This window comes from Phascolarctos cinereus, unplaced genomic scaffold, assembly GCF_003287225.1.
Source record: "Phascolarctos cinereus isolate Bilbo 61053 unplaced genomic scaffold, phaCin_HiC Scaffold_5;HRSCAF=322, whole genome shotgun sequence".
NCBI lineage: Eukaryota > Metazoa > Chordata > Mammalia > Diprotodontia > Phascolarctidae > Phascolarctos > Phascolarctos cinereus.
This window is the reverse complement of record NW_027555958.1, coordinates 339,555,494-339,576,087: the sequence shown is the minus strand read 5'-3', so window position 1 is coordinate 339,576,087 and position 20,594 is coordinate 339,555,494. Positions and strand designations below refer to the sequence as shown.

The following is a 20,594-nucleotide window of genomic DNA, read 5'->3' as shown; positions in this document are numbered from 1 at the left end:
AAATAGTCCCTGTCCTCAAGAAGCTTATATTCTATGGAGGGAAACAACATGTAAACAGATAAGTAAACATAAGCTAATTTAGAGAAAGAAACCCCTAAAGGAGGTTGGGAGGGACAGGGAAGGCTTCACATAGGAGCTGGCACCTAAGCAGAGCCTTAAGAGGAGACAAAGACCCTAAGAGAGATGAGAAGAAAGTGCATTCCATGCATAAGGAGCTGCCTGTACCAAGACAAGGAGAGAGGAGAGATAGAACGCCAAGTCTGGAGTAAGGCCAATTTGGCCCTAACATGGCAGAGCAGATGAAGGAGGAAATGTGAAATAAAACCAAAATGTAGGTTGAATCCAAATTGTAGAGGACTTTAAATGCCAAGCTGAGGAGATTTTATATTTTATCCTAGGTACGACAGGGAGCCACTGAAGATTTTTGAGTGAGGGAGTGACATACTCAGACCTATGCTTTAAAATAATTTTATCAACTGTGGAGGATGGATGAGAATGGGGGGGAAATGGAAGCAGAGAGACCAATCTGAATGTTAATTCATAGCTCACAGAATCATAATGAGCTTTAATTCTATATAAGAGCTGGAAGAGACCTTAGAAACCATATAGTTCAGCATCCTTATTATATAGATGAGGAAAATGAGGCCTAAATGGTTAAGTGACTTGTCCAAGTTCACACACCTAGTAAGTAGTTGAGCCAGGGTTCAAACTCAGATGACCTGACTCCAAATCTATGTTCTCTCCACTACACCACATAGTCTGAAGACACAATTAACTTAAGGAAGAAAGGAAAGAAGAAAGAAGAAGGAGAAAGACGAAAGACAGAAAGCCTCATGCCAAGGGAAGGTATGGTTTAATGGACAGTGCACAAATCATTTGACGAGTCTGGACCTTAGTTTCTTCATTTATGAAATGAGGGGCTGGATCACATGATCTGTAAAGCTCTCGATCTGTGAGGTGAGAGGCAATGAAGACCTGAGCTACAGTAATAATCGTGAGGTAGAGATCCTAGATGCTACAGAGGTTGAATTGGCAAGACTTGGCAAATTAAATGAAAATGAGAGATTAAGGCAAATGAAGGGTTGAGGATGAATCCAAGGCTGCATTATTATAGCATTCTCATTTTCTCTACCACAACTTTGCTCACCGTAACTCCTCAGCTTGAAATGGACTCCCTCCTCCTCTTCCTCTCCAAATTCTATCCATCCTTCAAGGACCAACTCAAATCCAACTTTCTACAGGAAATCTTCCTCAACTCCTGTTAATTCCAGTGCCTTTTCTCTGATAATTATTTCCAATTTATCCTGTATATAGCTTGCTTTGCACATATTTATTTGCATGTTGTGTCCTCCATTAGATTATAAGTTCCTTGAAGCAAAGGGACTGTCTTTTGCTTCTTTTTGTATCTCCATCACTTAGCACAGTGCTTGGCACATTGCAGGCATTTAATAAATGTTTCATGATTGATTGCTTGAACCCACCTTGAAGCCTTCCTATGTTACTCTATGTCATATTGATTGCTCTCCCTCTTTTTTTTTTGCCTCTTGTAGCACTAGCTTAGGTATAGCACTGGTCATAGAACATTCTTGCTCTTAATTCCATATTACTTCTATATCAGATTTGTGTTTTTCATTTCCAAAACTAGATAATAAGCACCTTGTTGGGTACTGAAGTTTCTTTTTTCATCTATAACAATGCATTAGCAAGCTATTCTATTGAATGAATAAATGAATAAAAAATGAGTGGGAAAACATTTATCAGTCTTTTAGTAGATGCCAAGTATAGTATTAAGGACTGGATATACAAAAGCAAACCACCCTCAAAGAAGTATTATACATCTTGTGCCTACAGCCTACACAATAGAATAGGAAAAAGCAATAGATTGGGTGTTCTAAAAATCTTAGTATAGTTTTAAGCTATTAAAGCTTAGAACTACCCTATGACTTTGGGAATACCATATACATAGGGGAATGATGGCCACTGGGGTGTATTTTGGTTTTGAAAATTATTGGGGGAGGGGAAGAGCCAAGATGTCAGAGTAGAGGCAAGAACTCACCCGAACTCTCCCACCTGAATTCTCCTCCAAACAACTTCAAAACAATTCAAATCAAAATACTAGAGTGGCAGAACCAACAAAAGGTCAGGGTGAAACAATTTTCCAGCTTAAGATGACTTAGGGCATCAGGTAGCAAAGGTCTGTCACACTAGGGTGGTGGTCAGGCCAGGAACAGCACCTTGGCAATGCCAGTAGCAGACCTTGGAGGCAACTAACTGCATTAGGGGCAGCAACAGTTTCAGAAGCTCTCAGCCCACAGTAAGGAAGTCAGGCAAATGATCAGAAAGAGATTACAGGAGACTCTGCTGATGCTGAGCTCAGGACCTTGCATTGCTCATCCTGGTCTCAGTTACAGGGTGGAGAAGAGTACTTGTGGTTCTTCACAGAGGAGCAGGGGAGAGGAGCAGGGGATCTGGCTCAGATCCAAGGCAGAAAGGAACACTAGTACTTGTGACTGCAGAAGAGCAGGTCCGCTGCTCTAGGGCTATCAGGAGCACTAGCATTTGTGGCTACAGGGGAACAAGGTCCCTTCCTGGGTTAAGACCAGAGCACAAGCTAGGAGAGCAGTGACCACAACTCTCCTTAGGTCATACCATGTTGGAAGCACCAACAACTTACAGATCCCCAGAACTAGCTCTGAAGACAGCAGAACAAAAACTTGAAGCTTGGGACAGTACCCCCTCCACCCTCGGAGCAGAGCCCAATTTTAACATCATGTTAAAAGTCAATAAATAGGCTAGAAAATTGCACAAATAAGAAAAAAAGAACCTAACTATAAAAAGTTACCATGGTGACAGGGAAGATCAAGACACAAGAAAACAATGATGTCAAAATAGCTATAAGCAAAGCATCAAAGAAAAAATGTAAATTAGACACAAGCCCAACAAGAATTCCTGGAAGAGCTCAAAAGGATTTTAAAACTCAAATAAGAGAGTCAGGAAAAACTGGGGGGAAAATGAGAGCAATGCAAGAAAATTATGAAAGAAAGTCAATGGCTAGGTAAAAGGAGGCACAAAAAATACTGAAGAAAATAACACCTTAAAAAATAGAATTGGCCAAACGGAAAAAGAGGCACAAAAATTCACTGAAGAAAAGAGCTCCTTAAAACTTAGAACTGGGCAAGTGAAAGCTAATGACTCTATGAAGATATCAAGAAAGAATAAAACAAAGTCAAAGAAATGAAAAAAAATAGAAGAAAGGGTAAAATATTTCATTGGAAAAACTGATTTGGAAAATAGATCAAGGAGAGATAATTTAAGAATTATTGGACTGAGCGCCATAGTCAAAAAAAAAAAGGAGCCTAAACATGATCTTTCAAGAAATTAACAAGGAAAAGTGCCCTGATATCCTAGAACCAGAGTGTAAAATAGAAATTGAAAGAATCCACTAATCACCTCCTGCAGATCCCAAAATGAAAACACGCAGGAATATTATAGCCAAATTCCAGAACCCCAAGATCAAGGAATAAATATTGCAAGCAGCCAGAATGAAATGATTTGAATATTGTGGAGCCACAGTAAGGATCATACAAGATTTAGCAGCTTCAACACTAAAGGATCAGAGAGCTTGGAATATGATATTCCAGAGGGCAAAGGACCTTCAGGGGTGAAATGGATATTTAACAAAATAGAGGATTTTCAAGTTTTCTTGATGAAAAACCCAGAACTGAATAGAAATTCTGACTTTCAGCTACCAGACTCAAGAGAAATATAAAAATGTAAACATGAAAAAGAAATCAAAAGGGAATCAATAAGTTTAAACTGTTTACATTCCTATGTGGAAAGAAGATACCTATAACTCCTAAGAACTTTCTCATTATTAGGGCAATTCAAAGGAGGATATATAGACAGAGGGCACAGGTATGAGTTGACTATGATGGGATGAGTTCCAAAAAATAAAATTAAGAGATGAGAAAGAAGGATGTACTAAGAGAAGGGGGAAGGAAGAGGTACAATGAGATAAATTATCTCATATAAAAGAAGTATGAAAGGAAGAGGTTTCACAGTGGAGAGGAAGAAGGGAGTGGGGGAAAGGGGCAACAGTTGAACCCTACTCTCAATGGAATGGACTCAAAGAGGAATAATGCACACTCAGTTGAATATAGAAATCAATCTTACCTTACAGGGAAGTAGAAGGGATAGAGGAAAAGAGAATGAGGGATGGTATTGATAGATCAGAGGGTGGATTAAGGGAGGCAGTGGTCAGAAGCAAAACAGACTTCTGAGGAGGGCCAGGGTAAAAAAGAGAGAGAGAGAAAAGACGTTTAAGGGAGAAAAATAGTATGGAGGGAAATACAAAGTTAGTAATCACAACTATGAATGTGAATGGGATGAACTTCCCCATAAAGCAGAAGCAGATGGCAGAATGGGTTAGAAACCAGAATTCAACAACATGTTGTTTACAAGAAACATACTTGAAACAGAGAGACACACATAGAGTGAAAATAAGGGGCTAGTGAAGAATCTATTATGCTTCAGCTAAGGTTGGGGAAAAAAAGCAAGGATAGCAATAATGATCTTAGAGAAAACAAAAGCAAAAATAGACCTAATTAAAAGAAATAAGCAAGGAAACTACATTTTGCTAAAAAGTACCACAGACAATAAAGTAATACCAATACTAAATATATATGCACCAAATGACATAGCATTCAAGTTCTTAAAGGAAAAGTTAAATTAATTACAAGAGGAAACAGACAATATATCTATACTAGTGGGGGACCTCAACTTTCCCTTCTCTGAACTAAATAAATCTAATCATAAAATAAACAAGAAAGACGTTAAGTAGATGAACAGAATCTTAGAAAAATTAGATATGGTAGCTCTCTGGAGAAAACTGAACAGAAATAGAAAGGAGTATACCTTTTTCTAAACTGTACATGGAACTTTCACAAAAACCAACTATATATTAGGACATAAAACCCTCACAACCAAAGGCAGAAAAGCAAAAATATTAAATGGACCCTTTTTAGACCATAATGCAATAAAAATTATATATAATAAAGGATTATGGAAACTTAGATTAAAAATTAATTGGAAACTAAATAATCTAATCCTAAAGAAAGAGTAAATCAAAGAACAAATTTGAAAAACAATAACTCATTTCATTCAAGAGAATGACAACAATGAGACAGCATACCAAAATTTATGGGATACAGCCAACGCAGTACCTAGGGAAAAATTCATACCTCTAACTGCTTATATCACTAAAATAGAGAAAGAGCAAATCAATTAATTGAGCATGCAACCAAAAAAAACTAGAAAAAAGAACAAATTTTAAATTCCCAAGTAAACAGCAAATCAGAAATCCTGAAAATCAAAGGAAAGATTAAGAAAATCAAAAGTAAGAAAACCATTTAACTAATAAATAAAACTAAGAGCTGGTTTTATGAAAAAACAAATAAACCATTGGTTAACTGAACTTAAAAAAAGAAAGAAAACCAAATTACCCATATCAAAAATGAAAAGGATAACTGTACCACCAATGAAGAAGAAATTAAAGCAATTATTAGAAGCTATTCTGCCCAATTATATGTCAATAAATCTAAGTTGAGTGGATCAATATTTACAAAAATATAAATTGCCCAGATTAACAAAAGAGGAAATAGAATACTTAAATAAGGGATAGAATGGGGGCTGTAATGAAGATGGCCCCTGCATATTTACTGAGTAATGCCAAGGGCATTTGAGGCTTTTTGCCAACCAGAACTTTTGCTTGAGCAAGTCAGGTCAATTCAAATGCAATTCAATTAAATTCAAACCATTATTCACTTTAAACATTCCTTTTCCTCAGAGAACACAGTGTGGTATGATAGAATAAGCTGTGGTCTCCTCCTCTTTCCTCTCAAGAGAGTATACCATGCAGGATCTAACCTGAAGTTAGTATCTATGCAGCACAACATGTTTTAAGAAAAATGTAGCACAATATTCCAAGCACACCAGACCACTACATTAGTTATCTGCTGAATCCTAAGCTCTCTGGCAGCTGGTTCTGAATAAGTAGTCTTCCATATATCCAATGTTATTTGGCAATGTTTTAGCATGGAGATGATAGGACTGACAGATGTGTACTCCTGTGGTAAATCAATCTTGCCTAAATTGTGAGCGATGAGGGAAAACTCCACTGTATCCTATCTATCAGTTTCTTCTTGAATTTTTCTGTTTAAAAAAATAACAACAGAGCTCCAGATATGGTAAATAATTTTTTCTTTCCTTCCAACACTCCACCCAAAGTTTCTTCATGAACTGTTAATGGAAGATATGAATACTCTCTATATACATGGACACTTTATATACACACCTATTTATTACCATATAGGGATTGGATTGGTGTCTACAAAGATAAGCATTAAATACAGAGTCCTGTCCCTACTGAGAGAACAAACATTTTCAGCATTGCTGCTTTGACAAGTCACCTGATGATTAGGTTTCAGTTAATAGCTAAACATATATTAAAAGCATGTCCTTGGTTACAGAAGTGGCTTGCTTCCAGGAAATGAGTTACAAAAATACTCAACAGTACACTGTAAGGAGCTGTATTTAGCCTGAAAAGGAAGACACCCGACACTGCATCAGATATAATTAAATAATATGTGGTACACTGCAATGAACACAAATGAAGAACCTCATCACCTCAATCCTTTCAACTATTTCAAATCTTAAAATCGACACTATTGCTAATTTTTCTATCCAGAAATTGATCTTTCATTGTGATCATTCTTGTTCTACAGAATATACTCACTTGTCTCCTCCTTTAAAGTCCTACTCCAATACTTCATGGCATTGTGGAAGCAATTCCAGGTTCTCAAAGACTATGCTAGATTCATGTCAACTCAGACAGGTCTTACCAAGCTGGAAAGGCTTCTAATTAGGGCTCAGGGATTCATGCTATTTATCAACTGAGCATCAGTCTAGCTAAATTTAGACAGGTTCATTATCAGAAGATTTAGCCATGAGGTGATCACATTTTAGCTTCAGAAATTCTCCCTACAAAAAAAAAAATTACCTATCAAAGGCATACAGGAACTATGATCTGTGATAATTGAGAAAATATCCATACTGATAAAATTCACATATATCATGGTGTATTTCCCTATCCCTAGTAATAAAAGGCACACCTGAAAGATAAAGTTAATACTTCCTTTTTTTTCAGTCTTTTTTTTATTAATTTATTTTGATTTCTCAACAATCACTTCCATATGCTTTTGAGTTGAAAATTTTTCTCCCCCTTCCCCCCCCCAACACGGCGCACAATCTGATACAGGCTTTACATTTACATACCCATTTAACATATTTTCACATTAGTGAAGTTGTAAGTAAAAATTTAAATCAATAGGAGGAACCATCAGAAAGAGGAAACAAAACTCAACAGAAGATAAAAATAAGTGATAGCGATTCAACTTCCATAGTTCTTTCTTTGGATGTGGACAGCATTTTCCATCCTGAGGCCTCTGGAGATGTCTTAGATCCTCGTAATGCTGAGAAGGGTTCAGTTTAACAATCTTAGTCATTGCATAACGTGGCTGTTATTGTGTACAAAGTCCACTTGGTTCTGCTCACTACACTCAGCATCAGACAAATATAAGTCTTTCCAGGTTTTTCTGAAGTCAGCTTGTTCATCATTTCTTATAGCACAATAGTATTACATTACATTCATATACCACAGCTTGCTCAGCCATTCCCCAATTGATGGGCATCCTCTCAATTTCCAATTCTTTGCCACCACAAAAAGAGCTGCTATGAATATTTTTGTACATGTGGGTCCTGTTCCCATTTGTTTGATCTCTTTCGGATATAGCCCTAGGAGTACTATTGCTGGATCAAAGGGTATGCACATTTTTGTAGCCCTTTGGGCATAGTTCCAAATTGTTCTCCAAAATGGTTGGATCATTTCACAACTCCACCAACAATGTATTAGTGTTCCAATTTTCCCACATCTTCTCCAACATTTATCATTTTCCTGTTTTGTCATATTGGCCAATATGATAGGTGTGATGTGGTACCTCAGAGTTGTTTTGATTTGCATTTCTCTAATCAATAACTATTTAGAGCATTTTTTTCATATGACTATAGATGGCTTTAATTTCTTCATCTGAGAACTGCCTGTTCATATCCTTTGACCATTTATCAATTGGGGAATGGCTTGTATTCTTATAAATTTGTCTTAATTCTTTACATATTTTAGAAATGAGGCCTTTATCAGAGAGACTGGTTGTAAAAATTATTTCCCAATTTTCTACCTTCCTTCTAATCTTAGTTGCATTGGCTTTGTTTGTGCAAAAACTTTTCAATTTAATGTAATCAAAATTATCCATTTTGCTTTTCATAATGTTCTCTATCTCCTGTTTGGTCATGAATTCTTCTGTTCTCCATAGATCTGATAGGTAAACTGTTCCCTGTTCTCCCAGTTTACTTATATCTAAGTCATGAACCCATTTTGACTTTATTTTGGTATATGGTGTGAGATTTGGGTCTATGCCTAGTTTCTGCCATACTCTTTTCCAGTTTTCCCAGCAGTTTTTTTCAAAGAGTGGGTTCTTATCCCAGAAGCTGGGGTCTTTGGGTTTATCAAATAATAGATTACTATAGTCATTGACTACTGTGTCTTGCATATTTAACCTATTCCACTGATCCACCTCCCTATTTCTTAGCCAGTACCAAGCAGTTTTGATGATTGCTGCTTTATAATACAATTTAAGATCTGGAATTGCTAGGTCACCTTCCCTGCATTTCTTTTCATTAGTTCCTTTGATATTCTGGACCTTTTGTTTTTCCAAATGAATCTTGTTATTATTCTTTCTAACTCTATAAAATAATTTTTGATAGTTTGATTGGTATGGCACTGAATAAGTAAATTAGCTTAGGTAGGATTGTCATTTTTATTATATTAGCTCGGCCTACCCATGAGCAACTGATGTTTTTCCAATTATTTAGATTTGATTTTATTTGTGTGAAAAGTATTTTGTAATTGTGTTCATAGAGTTCCTGGGTTTGTTTCGGGAGGTAGACTCCTAAATATTTTATAATGTCTACAGTAAGTTTAAATGGGATTTCTCTTTCTATCTCTTGCTGTTGGGCTTTGTTGGTAATATATAGAAATGCTGATGATTTATGTGGGTTTATGTTATAGCCTGCAATAAAGTTAATACTTTCATCTTGTTATTTATATTCATAATAAATCCACCAGAACTTCCACAGAGAGGACTAGACCTATTATTTCATTGGTATGAAGAACTCCCAAGCGAGGAAACTTATAAATGCAGGTCAGAACTTTCTCTACAACTTATAGTCTTAAAACTGCCCAGTGTCCTAAAAGGATAAGTGATTTGCCCACAGTCAGATAGCCAATATGTGTGAGAGATGCCACTGGAACCCAGGTCTTCCTGGCTTCAAGGCCAGCTCTCTATCCTCCATGCCACACTGTCTACCATATTGTTTCTTTTGCAAAAAGGGCACCACATTCAGTAAAGCCCTTCTGCAAGAAGGAATTCCAAACCAAAGAGCCTGGATTAAGGTAGACCATGAAACCCTCTGAACTGTTGTTATTATTAGGTACTGCATCCATTGTAACCCTATAGACGTCATCATGTGTTACAAGCATCTGTTGACAGATTTCATACCAGGCATATCACTGAAATGGCAAGTGTGAAGAGGGTAGCCCATAATAGAAACAATGGCATTTTATTTTTGACCTGATCCAACAGATTGTCTCATAGGACATAAATGCAGTCTGCTGTCAGGGCTGCACTAAGATCACAGTTCAATATTATATTACTGATTTGAGCAAAGCTGAGAGTTTGTGTATCTTCTCCAGCAAAAGCAGAAGAAGGAATTATTTTTAAAACTTATTTAGCACTGGTTTTTAAAAGCACTGATACTCTTAGATCTAGTTCTAATAATACATTATCTCCTTTTTTTTTTTTACCAGACTTAAGTCAAAGAAATAGAATTCTCATCAGAAACTCTTTAATCACATTTTAAGCTCCCTGAATGCTTGATCTGTTCTTTAATATATACCCCCCTAGTGTTTTAAAGCTGACAGATTAAAATAACTTAACTTATACCAATTCAAGCAGTTAAGTATCCCAAGTCTATTTTTTTTTATTTAGAACAGTCATTACATTAGAAAGTCTTTTAAATGGGGTTTAAAAATTCAGTGTTGCAGAAGATATATCATTGTGTTGTTCAGAAATTCACATTAATTCTAGTCTGTTATTGTTCTCTAATAAAAAAAAAATAAGTGTGTCACTTGCTTAAACCAATAATTTCCAAAAAAAAAAAATCCAAATAATTTCCCCCCAAAATAGATCTCATATATATTTTCTTAGGCATATGACTTTTCCTCATGGGGAAAAAAGCAAACTTTGAAACAAAGATTTATTGGCCTATATAAACAAAACCCTATATAAACAACATTTTAAAAAAAAAAAGTAAACATTTAAATAATACAAATCAAGACTGAAAGACTGGAGGAAGAAAAAGAGTTTGTTTTCTTTGAGGTATAGGATACCACACTCAACACAATTCAATTTCTAGAAAATAAGACTAACTTCAGCTATTTCTTTAGTTATTCAGATTACTCTCTGGATTTGGCCATGTGAATTTGCCTTATTATTCAATCTGAAGAGCTGATTTCTAAAAATAGAATTCATTAGATTCTGCTGGTCAGTGATATTTAATCAAAAAAGTACACAACTAACATTCCTAAGAGTTTGCGTTTCCCCTCATTATAATTTGTGAAAAATTTTCTCATAAGTTTTGAAATCTTATAGGTTTTCCTCTTCAATTTAACTTCCAATTTATTAATTCCAAATTATCTCAAATTTTAAAATATAAAAAATGGTCCACTGGGAATCAGAAATAGGAGGTTGAGATGTAATAACTTTTTAATCAAAAAAGATCTTCTAAGAAAAAGTTCACAAAAGAAAAGCTCTCAATGTAAAAAAAGAAAGAAAATATGTGGTACTTTGTTATTTATTGGACAAAATGTTCCAGTTACCTAAAGTAAGAACTCTTTAATGTAGTTATTTGGGATAGGAGAAGTGTGAGTGTGATATGTTCTCTATTTTCATTCAATTTAATCCACAAACATTGATTACATCTCTACTATAAGCAAAGCCCTGTGGGTACTGGGGGGAGGGAGTCACCACAATTCCTTCCCTCAAAGAGATGTGGATGAGTAAGAATGACAAAGGAGTTCTAGACAAAGTGCTATTAAACTTTGGAGGAGAGAGAACTCATTTTCAGATGGGTATGGGCATAGAAAGAAGCTTCATGAAGGACCTGACCTAAGTATTTCAACACACCAAGATGGTGACAAGAGGGATCAAGCTCCAGGTATGAGGGATAGGTAATTTGTATAAATGATCAGAATCCAATCTCCCATGTGCACATACATATATGTACATGCAATCATATCCACTGGGAGTTGGAGTTGGTGGATAAATGGAAGAATTAGTGAGAGAAGTACATACATGGCTGAACACATATGTCACTCACTTATCCTAAAGTCAAGCCCTTAGAAGGGGAAGTTTCCTCTTGCTCTACCCCCTCAGAAGGATGGAAAAACCATAAAGCCATATTACTTTTATCAGGACAATGTGACCAAAGGATTTGGGTCAAGAGGTTTCTATTGGCTTGCCTGAGGAGTCTTCTTGCCCAATAAAAGGGTTATAGCTTTTAACCTCCTGGTGAACATTCCCTATTTGTTCCAACCAAATGGATCAAGAAGCAGTGGAATGTTCCACTGGATCAGACAACAGCCAACCAGAATGGAGTGGCAGAGTCAGTGTTTTTAGAACCTGGCTGACTCCTCTGTCCCCAGTGCTTACCTCAATGAACTATATTTAAAGAGTGTAATAAAATGTCTTTTCAGTGAATAATACTCCAAGAGGCCCAAAGCACTCAACAGACATCCTTTAATTAACTCATGAGAGCATCTCTCTGAAATAGAGACAAACTGAGAGCCCTTCTACCCTATTATTGGTATTAATAATAAATAACTTATTAATGATTCCAGCTCACTTTATATAGTGATTAGAGCTTTCTTCACAATTACCCTCTAAGGTTATCAACTGGAAGGGAAGAGACTGATAAAACTTCCTTATAAAGAGTGAACATAATTCCTCTGCTAAGGTCATAGAACTGGTTTGAGGGTCAGTATAAAACTCTAGGGTTGGGTTTTTTCCCCCTATAAGATTTAAACATTTAATATTATTACTCCAACCACCCAACAAACCTTTCCATCCCACACACACACACACACACACACACACACACACATACATTTTATAAATGAATGATATTAAAGCTTAAAATGGCACTAAGACTTTTGGAACATGCTTTATTTTGTGTATGTGTGACGATTATTTTTCAAGATCTCTATCAGATTTGAACTGCTGTAAAAACCTATGTTGCATACTTACATATATACACACTCACACAAGCCCACACAACATACAATAATGTTTCCATCTCTGAAAATGGATTCCTTCCTAAGCATCCCCACGGGATGGGAATAAGAAAGGTTGTGACAGTGCCTAACTCTGGGACAGGCAGGCAAGTACCACCCGCAGACCCCGGGGCTCATCTACGGGGGTCTGCGCCTAGCCTAGACAAGGGACACCTTAGGGCCACGGCGGCGCCCGATTCCTTTTGCTGACCTTTCTCTGTTGCTTCTCCCAGGCGGGATCCAGGAGCAGGTCCCGGTCCCATTCTTCCTCCTGGATCATGTACTCGTCATCTTCGTAGACGTAGTTGTACTGCACACCTGGCTCTATCTGGTTCATGGCGCTCAGGTTGGCTCAGCTTCTCCGCAACGACAAATACGCGCTGGGGCGGTTCCGAGAACGACTCAGCCGGAGCGCACGCGAGGGAGGCGGCAGGGCTCTTTCCCTTCTCGGAAGGCGCAGCTTACTTCGGGATCCGAGTTCTTGGGGGGCAGGGACTTGGTGACACTGACAAGCCCCAGGTACGCGCGACGTCGGGCCGGCTGGGCAGGCGGAAAGTGGCGGGGGGTCGGTGAGCAGGCTACCTGTGCGCAAGTTGACCTTCGCGCTCGCCCCTCTCGCGGCTGCACGAGCCTCGCCTGGGTGGATGAGTCTCCAGCGAGCACCAGCTCAGGCTCAGAGCCTGGGCCGCTGCTGCTTAATATCCCCGCCACCTGTCACGTGAGTCAGCCCAGGCCGCGCCTGCTCCCCTTTCCCACCCCAACCCCCCCGCAAAGCTCCATCCCACCCCTTTGCTCTCAGTCCCTCCAGAGCTCTAAGCACTGTCTCCCTCCCCACGCGTAGAAGTCCCACCTCCGCTTCTCTTTTCCCTTTGCTTTCCAGTCTTCTCTCTACTCCCTAGCTTCCCACGCCACGATCTTTGTGTGTCTCTTGCAAAGTAAAGCTTTTTCAGCAGCTCGCTCCCCATCCCTCCATCCTTAGTTATCCCCTCCATGCCTACCATACCTCCCCCTTGGTTTTTCTAGAGCTGGGTGCAGGGGTGGAAGAGCAGGACATTATTGGTCCGCCGTGTGATTTTACAACTCCTCCATCCCAATCTCCTACAGCTGCTGCTACCGTGGGAACTTCATTTTTCGTGAAAAGGAGAGAAGCCAAGCCTGCCCACACCACCTTTTAAAATCCCTGGATTTTTTTTTGGGGGGGGGTGGTTGCTGGCCTCCAAACTCGATGTTTCCTCACCGTGGAGTGAAGACCCTTTACTAAAGTTATGGCACTCTCTCTTTCAGTGGAACTGCCTCATCTGCCCTGTATCTGCTACTATCTAGCCGGAGAGCTGTGTCCTAGGAGCTAGTTCTCAAAAACCTTTCTCCAAGGCTTTGATTTATTTCATTATTTTAAAGACTCCTACAGCCAGCCAGCTGCCTAGACTCAAACAAACAAACAAAAAACAAAAACAAAAACAAAAACAAAACATATTGGCCTCAGTGACTTGTGAGTTCCTAAAGATACGACCACAAAATGGTATTTCCAGTATCTAATTAACCTTTTGTATTTGAATTTCCAAATCAAGACTATTGATCAACCCAGTTAAGCTGAGATTCAGATTAACAAAAGTAGAGATTCAATGGATCTGGGCTTGGATCCTGGCTCTGCTGCTACTACTTTTACGATATTAGGCAAACTATTTTACATGTCTAGTCTTCGGTTTCCTCATCTGTAAAATGAGGTAAATTAGGTTAGATGAGCTCTGAGATCTCTTCCAACTCCAAATGCTATGATCCTATGGAGACAGGAAGAGTAATATCTGACCTGCCAATCATATATATTCCAGTGACTGACAATAAATGAGCTGCCGAGCCTCCTGCTGAATTTCCCCAGTGGAAATGTTTGACCCCTTGTGTGCCATAATAGATTGCTTTGCAGCTGTCATTGAAGTGCTAACTCTGTCCTGCCTTTTAAACACATAAAAGGACTAGTAGGAATGGACCAGGAGCAACCACAGAATCTGCTGGAGCTCTGCACAAATGTTCAAGGGTTACTTCAGAGCACAGTCATGTCATTAGTATATTCCACGTATCGGAAGCTAAAGTGACTTGTTTTATTGAGTCTGCACAATTAAACCTAAAAACATGGTAACTGTTATTTTTTTTCTTTTTTTTTTATAAGGAGAAGTAGTTAGATTTTTAAATCAATTGTCTTTGGTTTAGAGATTTAAAAAAAACCCACCTCTAATCAGCAAATGCATCATTATCATGTCTATCAACATATAATCCTAGGAAATCAGTGACTAATATTTACTTGGTAAGATATTTTTAAGTCAATGATGATATTTTAAATTTAAATAATTCATTTTATTTTTAAAGTTTCATCCATATTTCATTGTATTGTACTTACTTGAATAAGAATATTGTGTATACCTACCATAACACCCTTCACATTTTTATTGATATTTTGTTTTCCTATTACCTTCATTTTCATATGTAACCCTTCCCATTCGCCTACTCAGAGAACCAATGGCTATATCAAAGAATAAAAAAGAAAGAGAAAAAAAGCAGTTTGCCACAACTACCTACATACGCATTAAGGAGTTTGACAGGATTTTCAGTGTTCCACATTCTGCAAAGAGTAGCAGATGATACACTTTCTCTTTTTTCTTTGTGGACAAGCTTAACTATTATAATTATACAATACTGAGTTTGGAGTTTTTGTTGTTCTTTTCATTTGCATTGTGGTCATCATCATAAATATTAAATTCTGTTTAATATCACTGTGTATCAGTTCCTGTGTCTTCCCATGCTTCCATGTATTCTTCATATTTAAATCACTTATTCTGGGGCAGCTAGGTGACACAGTGGATAGAGCACCTGAGTTCAAATACCAAACCCTTGACACTTACTGGCTGTGTGACCCTGGGCAAGTCACTTAACCCCAATTGCTTAAAAAAAATCACTTACTTTAATCAAATATTTTGAGTAAGTTTATTTAACTGATTGAAGGCCAAGACTATACTATTGACTCCCTAATAATCTGGGGTGATTCTGGACTTTAAGATCACGTCATGTGGGTTTACCTCAATATTCCTAATTATTGACATTCTGTCCATTTTTCAGGACTCAAGTCAAATGCCTTCCCTGGTCACATTCTAGAAGGGATCTCTTCCTTTTTGCCCTCTTTAGTGCTTAAATGAAACCATTCATACAACACTGCTCTCATATAGCCTCACATTTTAGATATTTAGAACAGTCCTCATTCCTACTTGATTGTAAGCTCCTGGAGGACAGGGACTGGAGAAGCAGATATAGTACAATAGAAAGGCTCTGTAATCAGAGGACCTGGATTCAACTCCCACCTTTAATCTTGACTACCTATGTGTCCAAGTGCAGTCATTTAACCCCCCTCAGCCTTAGTTTCCCCATTTTGTAAAACACGAGGGTTGGACTAGATGATTAAATGGCCTATGAGGTTCCTTTTGATTCTAGATCTATGATCCTGTGTTTTGTACAATTTGGGATCTTGGTACATTACCTTTTATAAAGTAGTCACCCAATAAATAAATAAATAAATCCATTGAAATAATGGATGAATAAAGGAACATACACTATATAGCTGGGCAGCCAGGTTAGCAACGCAGACTAACGTGTAGCACCTTTTGCATTAACCTACACAAGTAAGAAGTTTCAGGAGCCTAGACATTAGCATTCTAAGAGATTAGGTGACTCAGTTGATGTCACCTAAACCAAACAGTGACAGAGCTAAAAATAGAAGGCAATCCTCCACATATACAGGCTCTTCTGACCTTCCTACAATTCAGTTTCCCATAAGTCTCCTCCCTAAAACTATATATCATCACTGCTTACCACAAAAAGAAGAGAAGGTTTTGCCTCTATGAATTAGAGATTCTAGGGGTCAGGCTTTAGAATCTCTCATTTTAAAATTTTTGAAATGTCATCATGTGTTAGCCTTCCTGACTTTGAAATAGATTTTAAGTGTTGTATTTAAAATGTTCATTTATAAGTTGTTTAGAACTCAGAACCACCAGTATAGGGATTAGAGGATAGGAGTAGGAAATTAGAGAAAGGGACAGGAGAAAGAGAAAATGATGGGGACTCTTAGGTGAGGATTTGGAAGGAAACTGGTTTCAGAGGAGGTAGTGGTAAAAGGTAGGTTACTGGATCAAAACTCCATAAGGTTCAAATAAAGAGCTGTCGGTATGGGCTTTCCTGTCAATGTAAGCCTTCAGGGTCCTTTCATGGATCTGGGCTGGATTACTAGTCACCCCCTTTCTTGACTTTATGAGAGCCCAGGGCCTTGTCCACCTGTTTCCTTTTTCCCTTTTACCACCTGTTATTTTCAACTAAAGTTTCTCTCTTAGCTCACTGAACAATAAGAAGCACAGATTTACTTACTCCTACTTAAATATAAAGGAAGCACATAGTCCTTTTGATTTTTTTTTTTTGAGTCTTAAAACAATAAAACAGAGGTTTCTTTAAAAAAAAAAACACCTAGATTCTGTATTCAAAGTTGCCCATGAGTATCTATGAAAGGGGCTTCAAGGAGCACAAAGGATTGAAGCAATATTCATTTGTTTGTTCAATAGACATTTATTAAGTTCCTACTATGTGCCAGGTGCTGTGCTAAGCGTTAGGGGTGGGGAGAGACAGTCTCTACCCTCAAGAATCTTACAATCTAATGGATGAGACAACAAATATACAAAGCAAGCTATATGTAGAATAAATAGGAAATGATTAACAGATGTAAGGCACTGGAATAAGAGGGGTTGGGGAAGGCTTCCTGCAGAAAGTGGGATTTTAGCTGGGACTTAAAGAAAGCCAGGGAGGTCAGTAGTCAGAGCTAAGGAGGGAGAGCTGGAAAGATCACCCATCTAAGTCCATCATTTTCACTTTGTAGATCACAAAACTGAGGCCCAAAGAGGTCACCCAGCTAGTTAGGAGCAGAGCCAGGATTGGTCTACATTTTGAAGGAAAAGGTAGATGCTTCTTATACAGAGAAGTGACATTGGTCAGACATGTGCTTTAGGAATGTCTATTTGGCAGTTCTATGGAGATTGAATTGTAGAGAAGAGAGACTTCATCCCTCTCCAGGCTACTCCAGATTTTTTCTGACCATACCATAGAAATCTCTTCACCCTAGACTTCACACACTGGAAGTGCCCTCCTAGCTAGTTACATCTTCACTCCTCTCTAGGCTGCACACCTGACTCTTAGGACTTTCTCAAACTAGCAGCAGGCATCGCCCTAGCAATACCCTTCTTGTCCCTTTCTGCTTCAGCTTCCTTTTATATGTTGTTTTCTCCTATCAGAATGTAAGCTCACTGAGGGCAGGGACTATCTTTATGCTTGTATTTTTATTCCCAATGCTTAGCACAGTGCCTGGAATATAGTAAATGCTTAACAAATATTCATTGATGTGACTTTAGGCAAAGAAATAAATTTAGAAGGCTATTAATAAGAGTCCAGGCAAAAAGTCATAAAAGAGGTGAGAAGCAGAGTAGTGGCCACATGTGTGGAGAGAAAGGGAATCCAGTAGGCAGTTGGTAGTGGTTGGTAGTGAGCAGAGCTCAGAAAGAAATAAGGGTTTTATGTGCAGATATGGGAGTCATTTACATACGAATAACAACTGAAACCATGGGAGTGGATCAGGTCAGCAAATGAGCCTATAAAGAGAAAAGAGAAGGGGGCCCAAGACAGAGTCTTGGGGTATACTTACAGTTAGTGACTGTGACAATACAGAACAATAAACATTTACTACACAACTGCTATGTGCCAGGTGCTTAGCACCTGGGGGATACCAATAAGAAAAAGAAAGAATTCCTGCTCTCAGGTAGTTTACAATCTAATGAGGGAAGACAACACACAAAAGAAAGTGGAAAAGAAGGGCACAGAGTCCCCACCATGGGGGCATGATGCTGGTAAAGCTGACACTAAGCAGAACAACTGACAGAGAATGAAGAGTTAGCTGTGCTTCTGAGCCCTCTTTAAAGAGAGGGTTTGGAAGGAGTTTTTACTCTGCCCACCAATTAGAGGGGCAGAGACAACTGAGGATACTGAAGAAGTTTCGGTACCAAAACTAAAGCGGTCTCTGGGTTGATGTGTTTTCTAGATGTGGAGCCAGCAAAAGAGACTGAAGATGTGTTAAATAGCTAAGGGAAGGAAGAAAGAACACGACCATGAAAAACCTGAGAGGTGGCAGTATCTAAGTAGAGAGGGTGGTCAATAGTGTCAAATTTTGCAGAGGTCAAGAAGGATGAGGACTGAGAAAAAAGCATTAGATTTGACAATTGAGATCATTAGCCATACTTCCAGGTTATATTATTAACAAGATGGAGAACTAGACATTTTCTCTGATCCTCAGAGCCTCTCCAAAATAGAAATTATATGCCAGAGATAAAGCAATTTTAGTTGTCTCCATGGTCTAGGATACCTAGAACCCAAATAAAGTAATAACTCCATGAACTAATGCCTAACTCTTGTTCATTAAGCGACCTAGCCTCAGCTGCTGACCACACTTCCAGCAGAAAGGCTGCATAAGCCAGACTATAGTCTTACAACAGTACTCAACCTCACACCCCACCCCCTACCCACCCTTCTTCTCCCAGTGCCATGGAAACTCAAACTCCAAGCAGCAAAAATTTGCTCAGGCTGCAGTGTTCTGTGCTGCTACAGAACTTAGAGCAGAGGACCAAAAGGATTGGGGCAGATATATGTCCAGGCTTATAATATAGCTCAACTCTCCCCACTAACCTACCTTTCCTCCTCCTACTGTGAAGATCCAAACTCCAAAGAGCAGAAATTTGTCCAGGTTGTGATAATAGTGTGTCAGTGCTAGCACTGCTGAGCCAGACAACTGAAAAGAATAGAGGGAACAGGACAGGGGACTGGAGGTGGGGGGAGGACGGGGAAGGGGCCTTAGGTGGCACTCCACTAAGCCTGAGGGAAAGAGCCTAGCATCCATCTGAGACTAGCTTTGTTTCCCAGGAGTCACTTGAGGCAGAGATCTAGCCTGGTGAATTGCCCACTGTAGGAGGAGGCTGAGATGCTTTGAGATCTAGCCCCCAGGGTAACCACCATCAGACAGGAGGAATTCAGAATGTGAGGAATAGAAGAAAATAAGGGAGTAAAAGAGAAACTGAAATTACCAAAGATTTCAGGGGGAAGAAAACTCAAAGAGCTTGAGCATAAGCAGAAGGAAATATAGCCTTCAGATCTTAAAAACAGATTAAAGCATATATGAATGAATATTGCAAAACAAAGGAAAATGATCAAATACCTGATGAGACAGAGGACCCTGTGGATTTTGGGGAGTACATGGAAATATATCATGCTATTCTTGAACGGTTTAAAAGAGAAACAGGAATTGTGAAAACAGAATAATGGCCTGCAGAGTAGAAATAATTGACAGAATAGGAAAACCTGAATTTTATATGGCAAGTCTCAACACAGAAATAAAAGAGAGGATAATTGCTTAGGAATGCAAATATAATCTGGAAGAAGAGAAGCAAAAAATAATTACACTAAAAGAAAGTATGATCTCTGTATAAGCAAAACATAATGATTTCAAAGAAAAGATTCATAGAGACAACTTAAGGATTATAGATCTCCCTGAAGAACATAAGGTAAAAAGCCTAAACACTATGATGCAAGAAATGATAGAATAAAATTTCCTAGAAACTTCTGAACACAGAGAATAAATGACGAATTGAAAGAATTCAAAACTTACCTCCAGAAGAAGAAAAAAACACACAAGGCTACAAACTCCAAGACAAATAATGATTAAATTTCACAATCTCATCGAGAAACAACAATTTCTGCAAGCAAATACAAAGGAAAGGAAATTCAAATCATAAAAGACTATTCTGTGCCCACTAGAAAACTCAGGAAGAGATGGAATAATGTGTCCAGAGAATAATGGAGCTCAAGATGCAGCCCAAGATGACCTACACTTCAAATTTCAGCCTAATTATAAATGGAAAAAAAGATGGATGTGTAATAACAAAGACATTCAAAACACACTTTGAAAGAAAAATAGACCTAAAGAAATTGTTTATCAAATACCCCAGATGTTTATCAAATACCC

At 38.3% G+C, this 20,594-nt stretch overlaps 1 protein-coding gene across 2 annotated transcripts in view; it reads right to left on the bottom strand.

Moving 5' to 3' along the window:
* Positions 1-13,181, bottom strand: part of ACTN2 (actinin alpha 2) — a 96,391-nt gene extending 83,210 nt beyond the window's left edge. The window contains exon 1 of one of the 2 annotated variants that reach the window (XM_021000462.2): positions 12,714-13,181. In XM_021000462.2, coding sequence (XP_020856121.1) covers positions 12,714-12,839 — 126 coding nt within the window. In that variant the 5' untranslated portion in view covers positions 12,840-13,181. The remainder of the gene's footprint in view (positions 1-12,713) is intronic. The other variant, XM_021000461.2, reaches the window with a different exon arrangement.
* Between the last annotated feature and the right edge of the window lie 7,413 nt (positions 13,182-20,594).